Source organism: Mesoplodon densirostris, chromosome 11, assembly GCF_025265405.1.
Source record: "Mesoplodon densirostris isolate mMesDen1 chromosome 11, mMesDen1 primary haplotype, whole genome shotgun sequence".
Classification (NCBI taxonomy): domain Eukaryota; kingdom Metazoa; phylum Chordata; class Mammalia; order Artiodactyla; family Ziphiidae; genus Mesoplodon; species Mesoplodon densirostris.
In genome coordinates this window covers 64,345,427-64,370,131 of record NC_082671.1, presented here as the reverse complement: position 1 = coordinate 64,370,131, position 24,705 = coordinate 64,345,427, and the positions used below count along the sequence as shown (strand labels likewise).

At 53.0% G+C, this 24,705-nt stretch overlaps 1 protein-coding gene across 1 annotated transcript in view; it reads left to right on the top strand.

The window, feature by feature from the left end:
- Positions 1-24,488, top strand: part of FBLN1 (fibulin 1) — a 78,498-nt gene extending 54,010 nt beyond the window's left edge. Inside the window, exons 15-17 of the mRNA XM_060112022.1 lie at positions 3,320-3,462; positions 5,529-5,660; positions 23,690-24,488. Of these exons, the coding sequence (XP_059968005.1) occupies positions 3,320-3,462; positions 5,529-5,660; positions 23,690-23,829 (415 nt within the window). The 3' untranslated portion in view covers positions 23,830-24,488. The remainder of the gene's footprint in view (positions 1-3,319; positions 3,463-5,528; positions 5,661-23,689) is intronic.
- Positions 24,489-24,705: the final 217 nt, after the last annotated feature.

The following is a 24,705-nucleotide window of genomic DNA, read 5'->3' as shown; positions in this document are numbered from 1 at the left end:
CATAAAAGATATTGCAGGAAAAAAGAGAATTAAGAACAGAATGATATCCTTCTGGGTAATGAAAGTACACCAGGAAGATATGCTCACAGACTAGATCAAAACTGTAGCCTATATCAAAACAAACTAAAAGGATTGAGAAAATTACCAAAAATGAAGGAAAAATGTAAGCCAGAATTAGGAAAAAACAAGAAATGAAGTGATGGAACTCAAGAAATAATTTAAAATTAAAGCAGAAAGCAATTTTAGAAATAAATACTTAAGGAGAAGTTGAAGAAAAATTTTATAAATTGAAAAATGAATAACAAAAGAGATGAAAAGGCTTGAAGAGAAAGTGACAGATGTTAAAGATAGGCAAAGAAGATCCAACATACAGATAATAGAAATCTCCAAAGAACTAACCCAAAACAAGGGAGGGGAGCAATAAATACTAAAAATGATAACTCAAGAAACTTTACAGAAATTTTAAGAAAAAGATTTGAAATTCCATATTGAAAGAACACCCAACATACCTGAAGATATTGACTCAGAGCAACCATCACCAAGACAGAGAAAACAAAAAAATCCCTGTGCATTTGGGCAAAAACAGCAAGTGACTTATATGGGAAAAAAATTATATTATCATCAGACTTCTTCACAGCAACACTTATGCCAGAAGGAAATGAATACTTAGGATATTCAAGAAAATGTAAGCCAAGGATTTTATACCCAACAAAACGGACTTTCCTGTACAAAGGGCACAAACTGTTATCAACATGCGAAATTGTCGACATGCAAGCACTAAACATAGTTACTCATAGAACTACAACTAAATGAGTGCAGTAAGAAAAAAGGGAAGTATGGGGACTTCCCTGGCGGTCTAGTTAAGACTCCGCGCTTCCACCACAGGTGGCGTGGGTTCGATCCTTGGTCAGGGAACTAAGATCCGGCATGCCACGCAGTGTGGCAAAAAAAGAAAAAAAAAAAGGAAAGAAATGGCTCAGACAATGTAGAAATAGCACATCTATTTAAAAATTGTAGGTAGAATAGGGAGAACATATCCAAAAAAATTATTCTAATTAATTATGTTAGTGGTAGTAATTTTAGTATTGTTATTCTGAGAGTACTGGGTTAAATATGAAATATACTAAATAAATAAGTATGGAATATTCTATCATCTTCTGTGTTCTTAAGAACGAGGATTTTGATATGGAAAAAAGGAGATTCCTTTGGTACATAGAAGAGATTAAGTAAAAAACTATGTGGTTCTTGTTTTGAATTGTAAATATCAGTATGAACTCATGATGTAGTTTATCTTTAAAAATGTCCACTGAAGAAGCCTAGAAACAATGACCAACTCAGTAGGACTGAGCATTCCTGGTATCCAGATTGTAGTCTTGAAATACCATTTTCTACTAAAAAACAAAACAAAACAAAAAACAAACCCAACACTTCTTGGAGAAATAGCTGGGGCAGTAAAAGTGTAAGATGAGGCTGGACTGCCTTGTCAAGCCAGACAGCAAGAGAACCATCAGAGATTCCTGGGGCCAGGTCAAAAGGACTTGGGAGCCAACCCGATTTACCCTCTGGCCAAAGATGGGAAAACTTGAGCTCCAGTAAAGGATAATAATTGCAATAGGTTGAAATCCATCAAATAGTTTAAATCTATGAGTTCATACTGATATTTTTAAAAAATCAACTGATAACCTCTGGATGATGATTGCTAGTTCATTATCCTGAAAACAGGTCAACACGAAGAAAGAATCAAGCATTAATCTTGCTTTTCCTCCATGAACTATACCCCCTGGTAACAAGATAGTGTATGAGGGGAAGCATCTCTTTACAGAAGTATTCAAACTAACAAGTGAAAAAGAAATTATAGACTCGGACCACAGCATTGTGCCATCCCCGATGAATCAGTGGATCTGGACCCTGAGCATCAGCAGCTGCTAACGTCACAGAAAGGAGATGACCAGACACCACATGCCTCCGATGGAAGACACACCACCACCTGTCATTTCGCTAAAGGACCTGGGTCTGCATCTGATCAGGCGTCTGGATCCGGCTGCCAATGGGCAGGGAATGCAGAGGACAGGGGAACACGCTGGGCTGCACCGTGAGGATGCAGTCAGCAAGTCCAGAAGCTATGGAAACTCCATAGCTCAGATGCTTTGCTTTCCTAACAGGTAAACTGTATGGAGAGTGAAGGAATGGAGAGGAAACCTGAAGGTTAAAAAGGACTTTAGAAAGATATAACAGGGACTTCCCTGGTGGTCCAGTGGGTAAGGCTCCACGCTCCCAATGCAGGGGGCCCGGGTTCGATCCCTGGTCAGGGAACTAGGTCCCTCATGCCACGACTAAGAGCCCGCATGCTGCAGCTAAGAACCCGCATGCTGCAACAAAGATCCCATGTGCTGCACCTAAGACCCAGCGCAACCAAATAAATAAAAAAAGAAAGATATAACAAAAATTTTTTAATGGACAAGTTTAAATGATAGTGTCTTGAGATGCACACTTATATGACACAGATGTAAAGGAACCCAGGTAAGTGATTGCTAGGATAGTCAGGACAGGAGTTACTTTGGGGACACACGAGGGGGTTGAGATGGGTCTGGGGCCCACGAAGGCGCCTCAGGTGGCAGGTGAAGCTCTCTTTCTTGACATGGGTGCTGATTATAAAGTGGTTTGCCTTATAATACTCATTCAATGGTACCTTTGTTTTGTGTAGCTCTTGCATTTGTGTTTTATTTTATGATAAAGAGGTTTTAAAAATATGGTTAGACCTGTAACAAACTTGGGCCCCTTTTCCTTCCTCTCCGTCCATCATGTGACACTGGAGATTTGACCGCTTTGTGCTGGGCACCAAGCTGGGTGCTTTACCTATGCTCCCTCATTTATTACCGCTGCAACCCCCCGACCCGGGGCCCCAGGAAAGCCGGACCCTGTCTCCCTTGTTTGCTTTGGTGTCCCTGGTGCCTGACACCCAGCAGATGCTCAAAACACACTTGTTGAGCAAGTGAATGAATGAATGTGATTTGCAGTTGTAGAAACCGAAGCTCAGTTCGTATAGTTGGCAAATAGCAAAGCTTTGCTTATCCCAGCCGGGACAGATGGAAACTGGGGCGTGTCTCGGGGGTTTGGGTTCTGGTCCAGTTTGCAGCAAGGGCAGAGAAGCATCCCCTCGGAGCAGCCGGGCTGCGGAGGCCAGTGCGGGTCTCCGGCGGAGCCATCTCTGGGACAGGTGGTCCCGCCCGGCCACCTGCTTCTCCTCCCCGGACCCCGGTCTCTGTGGGAGTGCTGGTTCCACCTTTCCCATCGCTTCTTGTGCTGTGGTTCCCCTCAGGCTCCGCCAAGAGAAGACAGACACCGTCCGCTGCATCAAGTCCTGCCGCCCCAATGACGTCACCTGCGTGCTGGACCCAGTGCACACCGTCTCCCACACTGTCGTGTCGCTGCCCACCTTCCGCGAGTTCACCCGCCCCGAAGGTGAGTGGCCGGGCGCTCCCACGGCTTGGAACTGGCGTAGGGGTCCCGGGGGAGGCCATCGTCTGGAGGAGCTTCCTTGCCAGGCAGCCCCCTTGCTGGAGTTGAGAGCTTGGCCTGCAGAAGCCACTCTTTGGTGGGTTGTGGGTTTGGGGTTTGGAATTCAGACCCCTCCCTGCCTCTGCATCTCCTCCGTGTCCCCAGACTACATGGCGGTACCGTTCCAGCCCATTTCCAGCTCTCAGTTCGGGGGCCTCTTCTTAGGGGTTACAGTTGTTCAACACATAGCTATCAAGTGTTGATTCTGTGCCAAGCGCTGGGCTGTGGGGGCCTCCAGGAGGCAGTGACTCCACTCTGGGTCCTGAGGGGTCAGTAGGAGGCAACTTAGTGAAAGTGGGGAACACGGAGAGAGGAGGGCAGAGCAGAACCTCTGGAAACGTCTGGAGGTGAGTGGGGAGTGTAGACCTTTGAGGAACAAAGCCAAGTTTTTCTGGCTGGAGTGGTGGACGGCTTAGCAAGAGAGGGGCTGAAAGGGTGAGAGCAGGAGGCTGCACTTGGAGTTGGGGCTTCAACTCCTAGGCTTTGGGAGCCAGTAGAGGGTTGGGACTGATGCTGTTTGCGTACAGAAGCATCATCCTGGAGACCGAGGGGCAGATGGGCTGGTGCAGCCAGACCAGCTCCAGGGAGCCCAGCAGTAAAGCAGTCAGTGTGCCCTGCCCCCAGGCAGCTCCTGGCCTGCAGTGTAGACCTGCCATCACAGCACCCTTCTCACACAGGTAGGCCCAAGGTAGCGGGCTCCTTGCGCCTGGCAGAGGGCTGTGGACGGGGTGCTGCTCCGTATGCCTTGCTTCGGGGTGTGCAGCCCACGTGCCAGGGCTGGTGTGGTCTCCAGACGCCGCCTCCCTCTGTGGAGGCCTTCAGAGGAGCTCGCCATGAGGATTCACTCGGTAAACGTCGACTGAGCGTCCTATGTGTCAGGCTCGGGCCAGGCTCTGGGACACAGTGATGAGAAAGAGCCCTCTGACCATCTCAGAGACGACGGACAGCTTGCCTTGTGTTTACACACGGCAATGGGGTCCTGGGGGGTAATGCAGGTGCACATGCCGGAGCGTAGAGCCTGGCCAGGGGGGTGGGAGGGCACCAGAGGCAACCCAGGGACGTGCTTGCCTGCAGGAGCCGGTGGCCCTTGCCCCACCTGCCCACTCATCCTTCTAGAAAAGGGGAGGCACAGAATCTTCGCAGGGTGCGCAGACTTGGGTCAGAGAAAATCACTGACTGCTGTTTGCCTTGTGCAGAATGACGGGTTCCACCAAACCACAAATCCTTCCCAAATCCCTAATGGCCGGTTTTGTGGCCTCCTGGCCAGTGCTGATCCATAATTTTATTCTAGCGGGAGCTGGGTGTGGTTAGAGATACCTGTCAGCATCTTGGGCCCAGGCAGTCCAGACCTTGACCATTAGCGTTGAGAGGACCCTTGATAGGCCCTGGAGGGCTGCCTCATTCACCTTACAGATGAGGAAACTGAGGCCCAGAGAGAGAGGACATTCCCCCCCTCACCCGAGATAACACAGAGTGGGGGTAAATCGGGGCCTCGCGCTCTCCGCCCAGGGCAGGCTGCCGGCTTCATGTCAGGTGGCCCGGGAGACGGATACAGCCACCAAACTGCCCGGCCCGGCCTGAGAAGTGGCTTCTGACCCACATCACTGTGGGGCAGGGGACCAGCCTGCTCCCTTGCCCTTTCTGACCTCTCGCCCATATCCCGTCATCCACCCCACTTCCCCGTCTTCCCAGCGTCAGGGGGACTCCTGAATCATCACCAGTTCCTTCCTAGCACCGGCCCTACTGCTCATCAGCTCCATGACTTCAGGGAAGACTCGCAGGCTCTCCAGGCCTCAGCTTCCCCGTTGATGAGAAGGGGGGACAGGCTATGATCTAGGGCCCCTGAGGGGCCCTCCACCTTCTCCATGCAGGGGGTCCCTCATGTTGGGTCCTCATTGCCTGGGGGGGGGCATTTCTGGGGTCACGGGGCCCAGCGCTGCACGCTCTCCATGCCGTGCTTCTCTCTGCAGAGATCATCTTCCTCCGGGCCATCACACCCGCGTATCCTGCCAACCACGCTGACATCATCTTCGACATCACAGACGGGAACCTCCGCGACTCCTTCGATATCATCAAGCGCTACATGGACGGCATGACCGTGGGTGAGTGGCTGGAGACGGCAGGTCCACCTAGACGCCCCCTCGTCCTCCCAGCCAGTGGCTTAGCCGAGGCCTGTTGGGAACCAGCCCGGGTCCCATCTGAGTCCCCTGGTCCTTCAGGGCCCAGCTGGAACCCGCCCCCCCCCAGCCAATCACAGTGTGAGGAGCATCCAGGGTGGTGGAGCCGCCAGCTCTCGGGGAGACCCCTGTGGGCTGTCTCCCGACCTACAAAGGGTGGATTAACTAGGTCTCTGCGTCTCACAAACACGGATTTCAGACAAGGTCACACAGGTAAAGTGCTAGTCCGGGGGCTCGGCACAGCTGCCCCGTCGTGGGAGCTGATATGATCTTTATTCTTATGGTGCAACAGAGGAATAGCTAACGGGCGTCAGGGCCGGGCTCGCCTTGCAGAGTGTCCAGTCTTGTCCCCTCCTGCGTGTCATTGGGTAGGAGGACCGAGGTCACATCAAGGCGCACGTACAGCCCCCCGCCACATACACACACCCCGAGATTCAGCGCCGATGGAGGGCTGGCCGGGAGGGGACGAAGCAGAAGCGGGTGCGTCTGGGAAGTTGTTCACGGTGCCTCTCCTGAACTGTCACGCTTTAAAGACTTCAAATTCATGGAGAATGAAAACCATCACATCTGCCACTTTGGACTTAAATTTAGACTCTCATTTTCAAAGCAACTGAGCAACTGAGGGCCAGGCCTATCCTCGCCTAGGCCTCCGTTTCCTCGTCGTGAATGGGGTGGGCAGGAGTGGGCCTCGTGGTCTCTTAGGCCCTGGATTTTGTGAGGTCTTGAGCGCCCACTCGGCTGGTCCCGGAGCCGAGCATTTTGGAACATGGTCTGTAGGTGGCGCTGTTGGATCTCAGAACCCCGCTCTCCTAGGCTCCCAGCCACGACCGTTGTCGAGCTGCAGCTGAAGACAGGGAATGGTCATTCCCCTGTTGCCAAAGAACCATCTATAGCGACTTTACAAGCTCTTAAATGGGTTTGCATGTTGTAAACATGACTGAGTCATCTGGGGGGCCCCCACCCCTGGCTCCTCCTCTGCTAGTTGGCAGCAGGAATAATTAGTTAATTACAATTAATGGTACATTAGCTCACTGGGATTCCGAGGGGAGGACATGCTGTTTGGTTGTCAGCAGGCTTAAAACTTGCCGCTTGCGCTTCAGTCACTGCCCACCCTGGGCCTCAGGTTCCCCCATCGTTAGGTGAAGAGACACTTAAGGGACCTTCGGGCACCTGGGGATAAGGGCAGACAGCAGGAAGTAGGGTCAACTTGCCCAGAGAAGCCCACCTTGGGCCAGCCCTGTGCTTGACGCTGGGCCTGCAGGTGTGGCTGCAACACAGCCCACCCTGGGGCAGCCCACCCCCGGGCAGTTCACAGCTCTTGGAACCACAGGAGTTGGAATCAGAACCTTCCGACGCACTCATTCATTCTTTGCATTTCTGCATTCTTCCCAAGCCCGCCCTGTACCAGGCCCTGGGCCCGGCCTTGTGGGTACAGAGATGGGTCAATACCACGCAGCCCCTGCCCCTAAGGGCTTTGCATTCCACCGGGGTGGGAGGAGGTGTGCGGCGCATAAACAGATCATCAAAACGTGGTGGTGGAGAGACAGTGACAAGCCTCTCCGGCTGAGGCCTCTCTGGGGGCGGGCTCTGTATGGTGTCTGTGCCTTCAGTTCCCAGCTAAAGCCTTCCTGGAGTGACCCAAGCCAGGGGCTGGGCAGTGGCCGGGCCCGGAGCCGGTGCTCAGCAGCACATTTTTCTAGCTGCATCTATACTCCAAACAGAACCAACCTGGGAGTCTCGATTTCTTGGCTTCCCATCCGCTGGGGCAGAAAATCCTGGCATCTCAGAGCCTGGAGGCTCCTGGAGGCCACCTCTTCCAACTTCTTCTTTTGCAGAGGGGGACACCAGAGCAGCGAGGGGTCTGGCTGGTCTTCCCAGGGTGACTCGGGGTAGGGTGGGGAACAGGACAGACCCCTGGTGTGAGAGGCGAGGCCCAGGCCGCAGAGACAGAGCAGCCTCTCCTCACTGAGCTTCATCACATGGGCCCCGGTGTTTGGATTCTGGTGCTGGGTGTGTGTTGGGGGGGTGCCCAGGATGGCCCTTGGGAATTCATCCTGCCTGTGGTCTGGCCTCCTGGGTAGGCCCGGCCTCTTCAACTTCTCAGGACATTTGCAGGACGTCCCGTCCTGTTGGGCCCCTGGAGTCTACCGATGCCCTCTCCCAGGTGGAGGACCAAAGCCAGAGGGGGCAGGGTCTCACTGAGGTGGGACCCAGGCTGTGCTGGGCTCTGGTCTCTATACCCACCGGTTGCTGCCTTGTTTCTCTGCTTGGGGTCTCTTCCCTGGGCTTCCTTATCCCCACCTCCTTCCTGTTCCTCTAATGCACCAAATAGCTTCTGTGCCCCCCGGGAGCTTCTGGGCTCTGGGGGTAGCCACCCTGGCACACGCTGGCCCTGGACACAGGCCTGTCCACCTGCGATGGACTTGAGACCAGTCTGAGCAGCCCTGGGAACCACCGCTGGGCACACTCACCCCCGCATCCCTGCTCGCTCACCCCCGCATCCCTGCTCGGTCCTTACAGATGCCTCGGGGGGTGTGATCATCTCCCTTGGGCAAAGGAGGGAGGAGAGTAAATGACTGCCTGAGACTGAGCGATGGAAAAACCACAGGGCCCGGGTTGTTTGCAGACTTGTTAACAGATGAGGGAGCGATGGCCAGAAAGGGCAGGAGGCTTGTCCGAGGCCCCCCGGTGCTGGGGGCAGAGCAGGCCTAGAGCCCAGTCTTCCCCAGACACCCAGAGCTGGAGCCTGTGGACAGCTGCTGTTGACTTGGGCAAAGTTACCGAGAGTTCGTGTCCCAGAAAATTACCCAGCGTACAAGCCGCCGTTGAGTTCATTCCTCCCCCAAATAACAGAAGAAGAAAGTACCCCAAGTCGATTAAGAACCGAAAAAGGCCAGACTTGCCCCTAATGTATCCTTTAAAAACCAGCTCTTCGCAGGGATAAAGGTGGCTCTGAAGCGGAGCTGAGCTGCTGTCTCTGTAAAGCCCCTTGCAGCCACCCTGTTGCATTCCTCTTTCACCAGCTGTCAATGAAAAATGAAGAATGCATTTTCGACCTGTGCGAAAATGCTCTATTAATGCCTGAGGTATTCTCGGGCCACTACAAAGCCTTCCTTATCCAGCCCCGGTTTCATTCTTCGCTCAACAGAGTACTGGCTGTAATAGGGAGCTGCTCCAGAAGGGGTCTTTCAGGTAATAGCTCCTGAGAGGTGACTCATGGGGACCCTGGCGAGATGGGCGCAGGCAGTGTGGCATCAGCCGCCAGCAACTGGGGGCCACCCCTGGACTCCCCAGGCCTCTGGGTGGCAGCTGATGTCTGAGCCTCTGCCTTCCCCAACCCCTCCCTCCTCACTACTTCTTTTTAACTATTTTTCTAAGGAGGGGAAGAAAAAGTCTGTCTAAATTGAGGGTCAGCTTGGCCAAAATTTCTGCTAAAACCTCCCCAAAGCCAATAGGAACTAGACAGCGCTCAGCAGAAGCTGCTTTTTAGACCCACTGGTTGATTTTGTGAACAGCCCTCCTGATCCTTGGCTGGCATCACTGTTTCTATAAGAAAAGACTGACGTGCTGGCCCGGGGTCCCACGGGCTGCAGCTGACAAGCAGGTGTGCTGCATGTTGTGTCTGTTCTGGGTTGTTCCCTGAGCTCCTCTTCCTCCGCTGGGTCCCCTGAGAAACAGAAGCGCTCCTGTCCTCAGCTCCTGGCGAGGCACCCTGGCAGCCAATCCTGCTCCCAGTAAAGTCTGAATGAATGGAGATTGACTGGCTCACCTCAGAGATGCTTACCTGTATTAGGTTGAGGAGTGATAGTCCCTAATCACAGACACCATTATTGTCATTAGATGAAATGATTACGTGACAGATCCTAGCAGTGCCCGGCACACAGTAGGTGTGCAGGAAATCAATATTAATGGAGCCCAAACCTTTTCCCAATGCCGATGCTGTCTGTACTGAAGCAAGATGTGGGGCCTCTAAGTTTGCCCGCTATGTACCACCCTCGTAACAATATCTTCACTCCCCCTCCTAAAGGGAACCAAAAACTTTTGCATTTTGAAATAGCGCTCTAAGTTTCATCTGTGAGCATATAAGGATTATTACCCTATTTCAAGTTAAGTTTGAAAATATCAGTGGCTGGGGTGGCCCTTTTCAGGCAAAACACAGTGGAGTCTCTGCTGCCACAGAGGGAGCACTGAACTTGGGGTGAGATGTTCTGGGCATAATTCTTGCTTGATTCTCTGTTTCTAGCTGTGTGACCTCAGGCAGGTCTCATAACCTCTCTGAGCCTCAGTTTTCTTCTCAGCAAGCTTGCCATAATAATATTTGTCTTGCCGGGTTATGAGGACTGGAAGGAGTTGTGTGTATTTTAACATAACTGGGTAGGTTGTCAGGGTGATAAACGAGCCACTGTGAGGAAGCCGTCTGGAGCGGGTGAGCTGGTGAGAGCTCGGAGCTCCCTGAGAGGACAGGACAGCAGGCCAGAGGGAGGCACGTGGGACGGTGCCAGGAGTGTTCGTCCCAAAGTGGCTCCAGCTACCTGGGAGCTATGTAACAGGCACATCTCGTGGCCTCAGCTGACCAGTCGGGCCCACCCTGAAGCAGAATGGTGGAGGCTGTGCCTCCCACGTTCTGTCATCCTTGAATTATCTCACTCATTCAACAGGAGCATCCTGGGTTCCTGCTCCATACCGAGCCCTGGGCTGGGTGCTGAGGAACAAGTTTACACCCAAGCCACAGGTCCTACTTTCAAGAAGCTGCCTCCTGGCTTCCCTAGCATCCTGCCATCTGAATTCCTATAGAGGAAAGTGCTTGTTTTTCAGCAATAGGTTCTGTGCCTGTGAATGTCTCAGTGGGAGAGACAAGTGGTATGTGGCAGGGCTGCCATGTACAGTTGAATGTGTTGTGACTGTGAAACCCTAGGGGGTACCATTCGCAGCTGCTTCTACGTATGTGCAGTGCACAACCTAGTCAGCTGTACGCAGCAGCCCCGGTACAAGAGCTTGTGAGTGAAGATACCAACCCAGCTGTGCCTCTGCCCCTGGCCAGGCGAGGCCTCATGCAAAGCAAAGAGCTTGCTCGCCCGGCCATCTGGCTTCAAGTCACCCTCAGTGGTCCCAGCTACCAGGGCCCAGGTCACCTCTGCAAAATCATTACCTCCTAAGGGGTTAAACACGCGCTGCTGACCCCATCCGGCAGCCTGATTCGGAAAGCTTGGCCCGGGATCAGTACACATTACGAATGAGATGCAGAAATTCCACCTAAAAACAACAGCGCAGCCATCCCTGCCAGTGATGAGTGATCCGCCCTGTCCCGGCTTTCACGGCAAATCCCAAGGATTAGGCGCTTTCTCTTCTCCGGGAGGCACAGCCCCGTCACCGGGGGGCCACACCCTGGCCAACAGCCAAGTCGTTTCCCGGGTGACGCGCAGGAACGGGCCTCGGCCCGACTTCACCTGGAGGCTGGCCGTGCGGGGAGGGCAGGCGGGGGTCTCTCAGAGGGGTGAGATGGGGCACGAGAGGGGGACAAACTTTGACACTTTTTGTGCTTCCTGCGCTGGGACCCCGTGGAGCAGAGATGGGCTCGTAGGCGTCAGGCCCAGCGCCGTCCTGACTCGTAGAAATGCAGCTATTCCCCCTGCAAAGCCCTGTGAGGAGGGCTCCCGACACCCAGTTTCACAGGTGCAGAAACTCTCAGAGGCCACCCCCCAGGCAGCCCCCTGGCCCGGGCAGGACTCTCAGGGCTCAGAGGGGTCCACTGGAGCACAGCCCTGCTTTTGAGACCCCTACCCCGAGGAGGTCGCACAGGGGCCACAGGGATCCTCGCTGGACACCTCCCTGCTCCTGCTCCTGGACCCATGCGTCACGTGGGCTGCTTCTCACACCTGCCTCCGATGTCTTCACCTGGCTGTGAGGTCCCGCGAGCCTGGCCAGAGCATCCTCCTCTCTTAGCAGTGCACTTCCGTGTCACGGTGAAAGGTGCTGCAGCTACTCGGTTCCTGAAGCTGGAAGCCGGGGACCCTCTGCTCTCCTCCTCCCACCCCCACAGCCAGTAGCTGCTGGTTCTGTCAGGTTTTAAACCCCAGCTTTCACGTCCAAACCTGCTGCCTGGCTGGAGAGACGTCCTCAGCCTCAGCCTGCTTTTCTCCTCCCCAGCGTCCAGCACTCTCATCCCTTCCTCTCCCCTCCACTCTGCTCCAGCCACCCCAGCCTGCACCCCAGACCCCGGACATTTTATGGCCTCTCTCTTCTCCTGAACTTTAGCCATAGCATTCACCTGCTTCTCCTCTTGGTAAGCTCCTATTCATCCCTCAAAGCCCAAGTCAGCCATCACCTCCTCTCACATGCCCTCCATGCCCCCCACAGGCAGAGTGTGCAGCTCCTTCCTTTGTGCTCCCAGGGCACCCTGGATGAGCTTCTTATAGGACTCCTGTCATACTCATTCTTCTAGCAAATAACGTGTGTGTCCAACGGGCGCAGACCCTGCTCTAGGGGATGTAGCAACGACCAAAACAGACAGACAGACATGAATCCTTACCTCATACATGTTTTATTCCAGAGGGTAGCAGCAGACAAGAAACAAATATAGTATCCACACTGTCAGGCGGTGGCGAGTGTTATGCAGAGGGCGGGGGGGGGGGCAGGGTGTGGGGAGGAGCAACTGTACCTCTGGTGGTGGAGACATTCGCCTAAGACTCGAGGAGCTGAGGAAATGAACCATGCGGAGATCTGGAGGAAGAGCTCCAGGCAGCAGGAACAGCAGGTGCAAAGTCCCTGAGGCAGCGGCGAGCCTGGCGTGTTTGAATCGCGGCAAGGAGGCTGCAGCTAGAGCAGAGGCATGGTCTTGAGGCTGTCGTAACGGCTCTGGCTTTTCTGCTGAGAGAGGTGGGAGCCACATGAGGGTTTCGGGATGAGGAGGGAGATGTCCTAATATTATAAAGGCTCCCTCTGGGCTCCGGGGTGAGGCTGGGCTCAGGAAGACACTGCAGCTAGCTCAGTGATCCAGGCTGGAGATGACGGTAGTTTTGACCATGTGGCCCCGGCAGGAGGGGTGAACAGTAGACAGATACCAGATGTGTTGGGAGGTGGTGCCAGGTTTTGCAGACAGATTAGGTGCCGAGGCAGGGATGACTCCATGGATTTCACCTAAAGAACAAGGAGACGAGGGTTGTCATCAGGTGAGCCAGGGAAGCTGTGACACGGCAGCTTTGGGGAGGCCAGAAGTTCCCTTTGACATTAAGACTGAGGGGCTTGTTGGACACCCGTGGCCATGCGGGGTAGAATAAGTGAGTCTGGGAGGCGTTAGCGGGTGGATGGTAGTTGGAGCCCCGAGGCCAGACAAGCTTGCCAAGGAATTGAGTGTAGACAGAGGAGAGAGGAGGCCAGAGACCAGACGCTGCAGCCTCCTGTGCTCAGAGGTCGGGGAGATCAGGAGAGGAGGCCAGCCTGGAGGAGGAGGCCTTTCCAGGAGGAGGCGCAGTGAGCCGTGTCAACGATGGTGAGTCTGGTCAGATGAGGACCAAGGATTCACCATCGGATTCAGTATTGCCCCAGCTGATGGTGACCTTGACAAGGCTACCTCAGTGCAGCGGGGTCAAGGGGAGACACACCAGAGTGGGAGTGCTGAAGGTGGTGCTGGGGACTCCTTCTAGAAGATCTGCTGTGCGTGGGAGCAGAGGAACGCTGATGCCAGCGGGAAGGGTGTGGTGGGCGTGACATTGTGAGTCTCTGCTTGACTCTTCTCTTCCACCGACTGTGAATTCCTAGAGGCGAGAGCCTACGAGGGGATCATTTGTGCCATACCCCCGTCACCGTTTGTCTTCCTTTCTTGCACACACATGCATACACACACACAACACACCCACTAGGAGGTAACCCGGGCCCGGCGCCCCGCAGGCTGCAGGGTCACACTCGCCTGCTCACTTCCAGGGTAACCAAGGGGTTGAAGGGAGTCCAGGGCAGCCTCTTCGCGTTTCCCGAGGTTCTCCTGGGATCGGCTGTGTCCAGAATGGTTTGTGACCCTCTTACTGCTGCTGTTATGCACTTTTGAAAAGCCTTTGATATCACCGGCACATTCATAAATTATTCTTTTTTTTAAGAAAATGAAGTGTTTTTAGCCAAACAGCAGTAGAGGCATGTTGTACAAAGTTAGAAAAAAAGAGCCTGACGATGCTATGAATCTTCCAATGGCCTCACCTGACAACCGTATATACACGGAGGACCCAGACACCCACCGTCAACCACTGTCATGGAGAACGCTTCCTGTGGCCTCGGAGTTGGGTGTTTCCAGATGGAACATCCAATCCGTGCCTGCGGCTTGAGAACCCCAAGTATTGGGTCCCAATTATCACAGTTTTGTCTTAACAGCGAGCCCTCCTGGGCCCCTGCTGTGTGCCAGGCACTCTTCCAGCATGTTGTACACACGTATTGTGTCACTTAAGCCTGTGGGTGATGGTCCCATTCTCCAGGTGAGGAAACTGAGGCACGGAGGGAGTTCCAGGCTCAGGGGGCCTGACTGAGGCATGCACACAGCGTGTTGGGACTCGGTGTGGGGTTCCTGCTGCCATGACCATCCTCTGTGACCTTGAACCAGCAGGCAGAGTCCTCCTCTTTGAGTTTCTACCCCAGTCCTGAAATTTCTCTGCCTCCCTGGTAGCCATGAACACAGTACCTAGAGTCGGTGCATAACAAATGTTCAGTCACTGGCCGGTCAAATGATTCTCTTTCTGAGGATCCAGTGCCGGAAGAGCCTCTGTGGAGCCTTGGCCAGGGATAAAGGGAATTGAAGGCTTGGGTGTTTCAGTCTGCCGCCCTGTCAGCAGGAAGCCCTCTCTGTCCTGAATGGGCTCATTCTTAGTGTCTCTTGGGAAGGAAAGGAGAAAAAGTGATGGTTCTCACCAAACCTCAGCATGTCCCCTCCTTCTGAGATCTGGCAGTGACGCCATCACTCCAGGAAAGGGTCTCAGCTCCTTGGGGCCATCAAGCCGCTGCCCACCTGCTGGTCTCCTTGCTCGCCCCTCCCCCCTAATTCTCACCCACTTGGGAAACTGAGAGCAGAAATTCTCCACCTGAGCCCCTCCCCGAGGCCTGTTTCTGGCCAGGCCACCCTGTCCGTCAGAATCCAGCTCCAGGTCAAGTCCTTGGTGATGCGTGCATGGGCGCCGTACCGGGTCCCGGCGGAGTGCTCCCTTTAGCGCTACCAAAGCACCTGTGCTGACCTTTACCGGCCTCTATGCCCCATCATCTGTGTCTGCCTCCCTGGGGGCCCAGAGCTCCGTGAGGACGCAGACCAGCGCTGTTCTCACTGTCTGTAACCCCAGCGCCTGCGCAGCTCAGCAGCAGGGGGGGATCGGGGCGCCCAGGCTGCACTCACCAGCCAGGCGGGCCTCTTAATCCCTCGGGGCCTAATCGCCTCTGGAGAAGGAGGTAGCACAGCCTCAATGCCTGCAAAGCAGAGGGAGGACCCGTCTCTCTGCAGTTTCCCGTCTTTGAGTCTAAGTCAGGCCGAGCTGGCCAGACCCCTGCTCATCCTGCCCTCTCGTGGCTTTTGCTCATCTTAGGGGTCTGTGAGGGGTCTGGCGTGGCTGGAGTACAGCCAGTGCTGAGAAATCAGGCTGGACAGGGAGGCGGGGCCTAATCAAGGGGCGCCTTCAGCTGCTGTGGGCCGGGGGCTGGGCGGCGGGTCGAGAAGAGTTCTGGCCTTGGGGCAAGAAGCCTATGGACTCCAAGTGCCCGGCCCAGGGGCCTGGGGGAAGGGCATCGGGTTTGGGGGAGGTGGGGGAGTTCCAGTTGCCCATCTGGGGCATCTGGAGAGATGTGAGTGAGCTGATGAGCTTGGGTCTGGGCCAGGGAGGGACTCCAGCGGGCACGTGGGTAGGGGCTGATCCAGGCGGGAGGACACACAGAGGAAGAGGAAAGGGTTTCTCAGCCTTCCCATCACAGTCACAGTTTTGGCCAAGTTGGTAAAAGCAGGTGCATCAGACGGTAAATCCCTTCTGGAAAACTGCCCAGGCCTTCTCTTCCTCTGGTGAGGGCATGTGGCTTGGCGGAAAGGGCAACAGGCAGGGGTCTGGGTTTGGGACCTGCTTTGCTGTTGCTGGAACCTCGGACCATGAAGCCCCAGTGAGTGTGGCTGAGATGAGGGGGAGGAGATAGTGGATGGGGGTGGGGACCATACCAACCACGCGCCCTGGAAATGTTTGGACCCGCGTCCTGGAAGGAGTCTGAAAAGTTTAGTGCAGAGCTGACATTTCTTCTGCTATTTCTCCCCTAGGGAAAGATGGACCCTGGGGGTTGACTCTTAGTTGCTTGCAGCTGTCCAAACTGTCCCGTTTAGCTCACAGGAGACCCATGGAGAAAGCGCATTTGTAATAATCAAGAAATCGGGAGGATAAGTTCTGCTGAGGCACGTTGGGTGCCATTTGGTATTTGGATATGTGGCCCAGACACCTGTCCCCCTCCTTCTAAGCTCCCACCTGGGCGTTTTTCAGGGAAAGAAGAGAAGACAGGGTGTCAGGAGCTCCATTCCTTCCCTGCCAATGAATGATATGATTACCCTCTAGTTTCTTTCTGCCATTTTTGCCCTATAGCGATGACTCAGCCAAGAGCAGTAAAGTTTCCTCCACGCCACGTCACACCGTGAGGAGAGTGCCGATGCCGTGGGGTGGAGAGAGCTGGGCTCGGGGTCAGTCCTGGCTGGATGGACGCCGTGCCCTGAGGGCTGTGCGATCCGGGACATACAGCCCCCGGAACCTCATTCTCGTCCCCAGTGGAAGGAAGGCGATGATCCTTCCCTCCCAGCAGTGTGGGGAGAACAGGATGGAGCAGTGGACACGTGGGGCCCCTCCGTTTCTATTTCCCTCCCCTGCTGTGGACCTCTTTCCAAGCCCATCAGTACTCCAAGTTGTTTGCTTTAGAAGTATGGACCGCATTTCTTTGTGTTCCTGATGTTTCCTCTTTGCCTTTGGTCTGTGCTGTTAATGCTAGCCTGCAGAGATCGTTATTCCTATCAAGGCAGATTTCCCGAGATCTGGGTGATGGTTTGCTCCTTTCCAGTCGCCCATTGTGCTTGTGTTTGGCGAGACCACGTGGGCCTCCCGAGCTCCTGGGTTCCAGCAGCTTGTCACACAGGCCCACTCGTCACCTTCCCCCTGCTCGTGACTCTGTGTGGTGGCCACCGGGGCCAGACAGTGAGACCTGGCTCCCATGCATCGCCTTTCTCCTGCCATGCGGTCAATGCCTGAAAAGCCAGTGACTTTTGGCGATTGTTCATTCCTTCCCGACACTTTCATTTCTGGGTGGTAACTTTCAACTTTATAAATTGTGCTTAGCGCTTTGATCTTTAGTTCATTCATTCATTTAGCAATTCATGTACTGAGTGCCTCCTGTGTGTCCGGTCCATAGTAGGACCAAGGACCTACTATGTTCAAGAACGAGAGATACAAGAGTGACCAGGAAAGACAGTGCCATTGGCCTCTGGCCTCACATTGCAGTGGGGAGACAAATGACTCTATAACCTGATTTCAGGTAGTGACCACTTCTTATTCTTTTATGATGTGGACATGTGGCTTTCTTTTTTTTCTTTTTAATAAATTTATTTATTTATTGGCTGCTTTGGGTCTTCGTTGCTGCACGCGGGCTTTCTCTAGTTGTGGTGAGCAGGGGCTACTCTTTGTTGCGGTGCGCGGGCTTCTCATCGTGGTGGCTTCTCTTGTTGCGGAGCACGGGCTCTAGGCGCGGGGGCTTCAGTAGTCGTGGCACGCGGGCTCCAGTAGTTGTGGCTCATGGGCTCTAGAGTGCAGGCTCAGTACTTGTGGCGCACAGGCTTAGTTGCTTCGAGGCATGTGGGATCTTCCCGGACCAGGGCTCCAACCCGTGTCCCCTGCATTGGCAGGTGGATTCTTAACCACTGCGTCACCAGGGAAGTCCCGACATGTGGCTTTCTTACCTCTTCCTTTTCTAACTTGAATCTCTGTCTTTTGAAAAGCACAGTTTCCACTGGCATGAGATATCATGCAGTCTCTAGATTGATCATCTTTTGTGTTAAGATACTCTTAACAACTCTGTTCACACCATTTCACTTGGTCGGTTGGAATCACAGGACTTGTGAGTTGGAGGTTGGACTTCAGAAAGACGGTGACTCATACAAGGTCACACGACTGGTCTCTAAGGAACCAGCATAGGAACCTAAGCTGTGACTCCAGGTCTCTTTATAGATCAATGTCTCATGCAGTCGGCCCCGTGGCTGGTCTTCCTCCTTATAAACTACCGGGAGACAATCAGTTGCAACCTCGGTCAAGCAGCAGAAGCTTGGAGGTGGCTTCAGGGGCCTGGAATCCAGACCACAGTCCCCAAGAGGTGACGGAGGTCTCCCATTGGACTCTTGTGCTCCGTGTTCAGGCTTCTGCATCCCCGGCACATCAGCTGCAATTTACAAAGCAGAGACGAGACATGAAGATGAAGCGCCTGAGGGGACCTACATTTTTCAAAGGGAAAAAAAGGCTTAATTATATCTTTAAGAGGCACAGACACGCCGAGGAATACCAGCAGTGTCTGAGACCCGAAGCAGAAATGCCAAGGATGAGGATTTGGAAGATTAACACAGTTGAACTCAGCATCATGGCCTTTTTTTTTTTTTCCTGGGGCTCTTGAAAGGTAGAGAGGTAAATACTCCAGCAGGTAAGATGGACAAGGCAGGCGTGATGGAAATGCACCTCTCCCTTTGTCCTGCATTTTGCTGCTAGAATGGTCATTCCACATAAAGCAGCTCTCACTCGGAGCCTTCAGTGGCCCCCTTTCCTTCAGGACAGAGTTTTGAGGGGCCCTCAAGGACTGGTGTCCCTTCTTTCCTCTCTCCTTCTCTTTTCTCTCTCCTTCTTTCTTCCCTGCCTTCATCTCACTCAATAATCTTAATGGTGCTCCTGCTGTGTCCTGCCCCAGGCCCTGGGCTGGGGACAGTGAGACAGAGATGAGCATGATGCAGACCCTGCCCGTGAAGGAGGAGCCAACTGTAAATATTCCCTGCACTGGGCAGATGCAGTGGTACAGCCAAGAGAGACACAGAGTGGGGCTGCGGAGGCTTCATGGAAGAGGACACAGGCAGTCTAGCTGGTCCCCAGTGCCTGGCACATAGCAGATGCCAACTATACCTCTGTAGAATCAAGTGGATGATGGAATCGGACCCCTGGTGGAGGTCCAGTTTCTAATATTTGTGATGCCACATATGGGCAGCAAGGGTTTCTCTTCTTCCCTCTCTTGTTTCCCTGCACTGGGAATGTTGTTGGTAGTTCTGAAAGAACACTGGTCTAGAATCGGCGTTGGGGAGGAAGCCAGGAAACTGCTGACCTGGGTTCCAGGTTCTGTGAGCCTGACGAGGTGTGAGGTCCCTGGAGAAGCCCTTTACCACCTTCTCAGCCTCATCCATCTATCTTCCCCAAGATTAACACTGTTCCCAGAGCTGATCCGAACCTTCATACTTTTGGCCTTTGCACATGTCACACTTGCCTCCTTAGCTCCTACTTACTCTTCAAAATCTGATTTGAAGTCAGGTCCTCTGTAGAATCTTCCTTAAACCTCCCCTGTGCAGAATGGCCCCTATTGAATGGATGCGTGGATGGATGGATAGATGGATGGATGGATGGATGGATGGGCGGATGGATGGATGGGTAGGAAAGCTGTGAAGAAAGAAGTGATATTAGGAGAAAGTCTAGGTTCAGTGAAGGTGAGGACCAGGAGGTGGAACTCAGGCTTGAAGTAACCTGGGAATGAAGGGAGCGTGTTCACCCAATCAGAGCCCCCAGGAAGTGTGGCCAGGCTGAAGAAGTGGTCAGGTCTACTGAGTGGGCGTGGGTAGCCTGGGAAAGGAACCCTGGGCTGACTAGGGTTATAGATAAGAGTTGGAGATTCAATGTGGACCTCAGGTCAGAGGAGAGGGACAGAGAAGCTGATTCTGGAGGGCTGGGAAGGGAGGCACATTCCTCAGCACCTGCTGTGTACACTCCTACGATGATTTCTTTAACCCTTGCGGCACACCTATTTCTTCCACCTTAATCAATTTTTTTGTTAAATGCAAAGATCCTGAGAAAATCCAGGCCCTGAATGTGACCTGTATCTGAAATTCAGCCCCTTCTCAACACCCTTTTCATTAAAGCAGCCTTTTGCTTCCTTCAGTGTTTCATTTGTCTCCTAGCTGTTTACAGTCGGAACAGTCAGCCAACAGCATGCAGTTCTGGGCTTCAGCCATTGTAAAAACTAAACCTCGTGAAGCGCCCTAACACGACATAGTTAGGTACATTTTCTACACGTTCAGAGCTTTCCTTTCTCATTAATTTTTAAGTCAATCCAATAAAAATATTCAACTCTTGCCGTATTGTTCAATCACGTAAGAGTTCAGCTCTATTTTAACTGAAAATCAGATCACATTTGAACATTGGGAAGCTCTGTGACATCCAGCAGTCACTTCTGAGGGAGAAGGGGCAGGATGGCCTTGGGATGGTTTTGTTTCTGATTCTGAAGCTTGCTATTCTTTTTCATTTTTTGGCCGCGCTGTGCGGCACGTGGGATCTTAGTTCCCCAACCAGGGATCAAACCCGCGCACTTGGCAGTGGAAGCCGGAGTCCTAACCACTGGACTGCCGGGGAAGTCCCTGAAGGTTGCTGTGTTTAATCCTTGTTTCACAGGAGAGGAAATGAGGACTCAGAAAGGTTGGATAACTAACCTGGGGTCATGCTACTGACGGAGGTCGGTTGGACTCCAACCCTTTGTCCTGAAGAACTGCAGTCTCATAGTCCAGCTAGAATGACCCTGTCCTCGAGCCCAGCTCCCTGCATCAGCACCTTCTCTTTCCTCTCTGTCCCCAGGCTGAGCCCACCAAGGACAGCCCCTCATTTTCTCTACACTAGTTCCTTAGCCCGGTGCCTGGCACACACAGGTGGGCCCAGAAATTTCTGTGGGTCTGAACTGTTGATGCTACCAAAGCTCCCACATGCAGCCAGGAATCTTCATTTAAATGTGCATGTGTGTGATATCATTATTTTGTAATATTTACATTTTATATACATATTTATATATTAATATATAAATTGTATTTTATATAATAGTAATATAAATTATATAAACATCTATATAAAATGTATGGATATGTGCAAAAGTTTATATAAATATAAAATAAATACTATACATTATAATAGTATTTATATATAAATTAGATTTTGATCTATTTTAAATAAGCTCACTTATATTTTTATATATGGTTATAATATATATTTTGTATTTATAATAATCAAACTATATATTTCTATATCATATTAATTATATGATATTTAATATAATAATAATATATAGAAATAAATACATATCTGATCGTAGCTTGCAGAAGCGTTCCCTCCACCTCCATTGCTCTCTGTCCTAAAATAGTTGTCAGGCTCGCGTAGCCTCTCACCCTCTCCTTCAAGCCCCCCCGAGCCCCTCTGAGCACCGCCCCTGGGATGGGTGCCGTCGGCAGGTAACCCAGGCCACTGAGGCTGGTGGGCGCCCGTGGTGGTCTCAGGCCTGGGGAGAGAAGAAGGTGATGCTGATGGGGGTACTGAGGAGGCAGGAGAGCTTGGGGCCATGCCCCCCACAGGGGCCACGCTGACCCGGGCCCAGACAGTGCCCAGGGAGGGGCAAGTGGGAGTGGCCCGGTCATACTGAGGGTGGTGACAAGCCCGCATCTCTAGCCGGGAGCTGAAGATGTTCGTGGGCGTTCAAACAGGACAGAGCTGCCATGTCATCGCCAAGCAGGGGCAGAGAAAGGGTGCTGACAGCCCGCAGAAGCCTGTGCTTATCTCTCCATCAGAGCTAAGGCCCTTGTTTGCTTAGAATAGCCTGGAATTCTGCCCTGCTGCTGGGCATTTCACTTTTGAAACTCAAGCTCAGGGAGTGAAAGGGGGGATGGCGTGCCCAAATTCCCCTTCTGAGCATGAACTTGGTGGTCCTGACTGGGAACTGACCGCTGGTGCAAAAGGCCTTCGGGACCCTTCGGTCTCCCTGGAGCCTTCACTCCTCACGGGACGGGTGTCAGGGGCCTGACTGCTCTGCCCCGTGTGCACATTTCCCAAGTCTGTGGCAGGGCTGTTTGTAGAGACCAGCTTGGAATCAGCGGTTGGATGCAGCAAACAATCAGTGACTCTTTCTCAGTACGTGGTTGAGGAGCTGCAGGCTCCAGAGTGTTCTTTGCAGGCATCCCTGCAGTGGTGTACGGGCACTGAGCGCTCTTTCCCACCCTGCCTTCTGTGACGTCATGTTGGTAGCTTGAGATCAGCCATGGAGATTGTCATGTGGCACAAGCAGAGAGCCGGCTGCTTTGGCACACCCCTGCACCACATGACTTTGGGGAAGTCCTAATATCAGAGCGGGTATGATGGAGGAGTGACCTTTCCTAAATGTCAACAGCTATGGGTGGCACCTGCTCTGTGCCAGGCACTGAGGATCTGCAGGGAGGGCCACCTTCTCCAGGAAGCCTTTCCTGATCCCCTAGCCTTCCTCACCTCCATCCTTGCCCCTGCTGGACAACGTGCTGACTTCTATCAGAGCACGGCACTCATCTACATCTGCCACCAGCTTTGAAGCCAGGATTCTATTCGTTTTCTCGGTGTCACCGAGAACAGTGTCTGGTACCAGTTGAAGAAATGCATGAATTCAAGTGGAAATGAAGCACTGAGCCCGCTGGTCTGGTGGGGAGGTAGCCCTGCACACCTGGAGCTCACACCTTGGCAGATGCTGTGCTGGGGTGTCTGGATCACACAGTGCAGAAGCACAGGGTCAGGTGGCATCATACGCTCACTGAGGAATCTGAGGCCCAGAGAGAACGGTGGTCTCTCCAAGTCCATGCAGGTGGATAACACTCACCTTAGCCCCATCTGTCTGGTCCCAGAGCGCAGGAGCATTCTCTCCATGAGCCTTGGGGTTGCCCTGCATGGCCAGGCAGTGGCAGCAGGGTCCGGCCTGGAGACGTGGAGCTTCCAGGAACAGGTCTGGGGAGACTTATGGAATCCACTCTTACCACCCAACCCCGCTCCCCTGCAAGTCTGCAGAACGCCTGGGGTTGTTCCTTCTTCCACTGTGACTGAGCTGAGCTTGTCTGCCGTGTACTCTGAGCCTTGGCAGGGGAGGCCTCAGATCATGACTTTTGCCTGGTCCCTATCTGGTCCAGGCAGAACTCCTTGCCACCTCCAGCAGCTTCACACAGGTTTCTGCTTCCCCAGAATGGACACCTGTCTCCACTCTGCCACCTGTCCCATTTCTGCTTGCCCTGCTTGGGCTGGACCTGAGCCGCCTCTTGCTTACCTGTTACCATGAACACGGAACAATGAACTTAGGTGTCACCCTCCAGAAAAGAAGTGTGGAGAGCGAGGGAGCCAGGAGTATGTCCCATGGGGAATCGGGACTTCTCTGCTCAGATAAAGCGTTTCTGGGACCCCACTACAGTCCTCAATGGGAGGGACTGAGGGAAGAGGATCATACCTGCTTTATTTCTTCCAAGGGTCACAACTGGGCACAGTGGGTAGAAGGGAGTGGGACAGGTGTCTACTCGACATCTACTCCATGCCAGGCCCTTTATTTAGACTCTTAAATCCTCGGTCACGTAGATGGTGGTAGAGGAGGGAACCTGGGCTCAGAGAGAACAGGAGCTGGTGTTGACCCTAAGGCATCTGACTCCAAAGCCCACACGCACAGATTCCCTCACACTCTGAGCCACACAGTGGAAAGGTTGTGGCGAGCTCACTGTCACTCATCCCTAGAGGTGGCAGCAGACCCCGGGAGTGACCGCTTGGAGGGAGATGCTAAGCATCTGGTTCAGGTGGGACTTGATGAGGCCTAAGACCTCCTCTAGCTATGAAATTCCTGGAGGGAAATCATTTCCCAGATCTCCGTGTTCCTTCAGTCCCTGCTAACTCCCAGAACATCTTCTGCTCTCTCCCCAGGTGTTGTGCGTCAGGTGCGGCCCATTGTGGGCCCATTTCACGCTGTCCTGAAGCTAGAGATGAACTACGTGGTCGGGGGCGTGGTGTCCCACCGAAATGTCGTCAACGTCCACATCTTCGTCTCTGAGTACTGGTTCTGAGGGCCCGCTCACAGCACAGCCAAGCCTGTGCCTCCAGGCCAAGTCATTGCTGACAATGACAATGCCCTGTCCCTGTTTGTGCCACCCAGACATATCTTGATTTTATGTATTTGTTTGTAGTGTTAGGCTGACATGTATTAAGCTGGGCCAGATGAATAAGTCCATCTGTTGTATTTTGGTGTTTGAATAATGAGTCCAATTACCTAACTGTTTGGTTGAAAACCTTGCTTATGTTTTAATGTGAAAGTTAAATTTTGCTCCCTTTTTCTGCCTCTGGGCTGGGCGTTGCTAAGGGCCAAGGGAAAACAAGACATTTTTTAGGGGGCAGCTAGTCCAAATGCTAAGAGAAGACCAGTTCTTGCCCTGATTTTATGAAATTTGACATTTGGTACTTTTTTTGCCAATCAGATTTTGTATGTCCAATTCTAAGGACGCAGCTGCCAAAGAATAGCAGGTATGATAAATTCTGTCCAGAAGCAGCATGCCACAATGCCTTGGGGAGCACTTCTAAGGTGAATTACAGTTCTGTGGAAACAGAAAAATCCCTCAGTAAAGACAGAGCCAGTTAGGTTTGTGTGTGGCTCCAGTATGTTCACCAAAGGAATCTCTGGGTTTTCTGCACCCTGCATCCATCATAGGTGGGAAAATAAACAGCTTTGTGATCCTCCTGATGGCCTGTGCGGGGGAGTCTTTCAAGAGGGGGGATCCTGACTAGCAAAGAGCCTGCAAATAGTCCCCCAGGCCTTCTCAAAACCCTCCTGCCTCCCAAGGTTCTGGGGTGGGGTCCAGCACGTGTGTTGGAAAAGCTTCCAACTCACATCATTTCTGACAGCTTGCCCGCCCCCTAGGAAGCGGGGCTCAAGCACCCCCCATGCC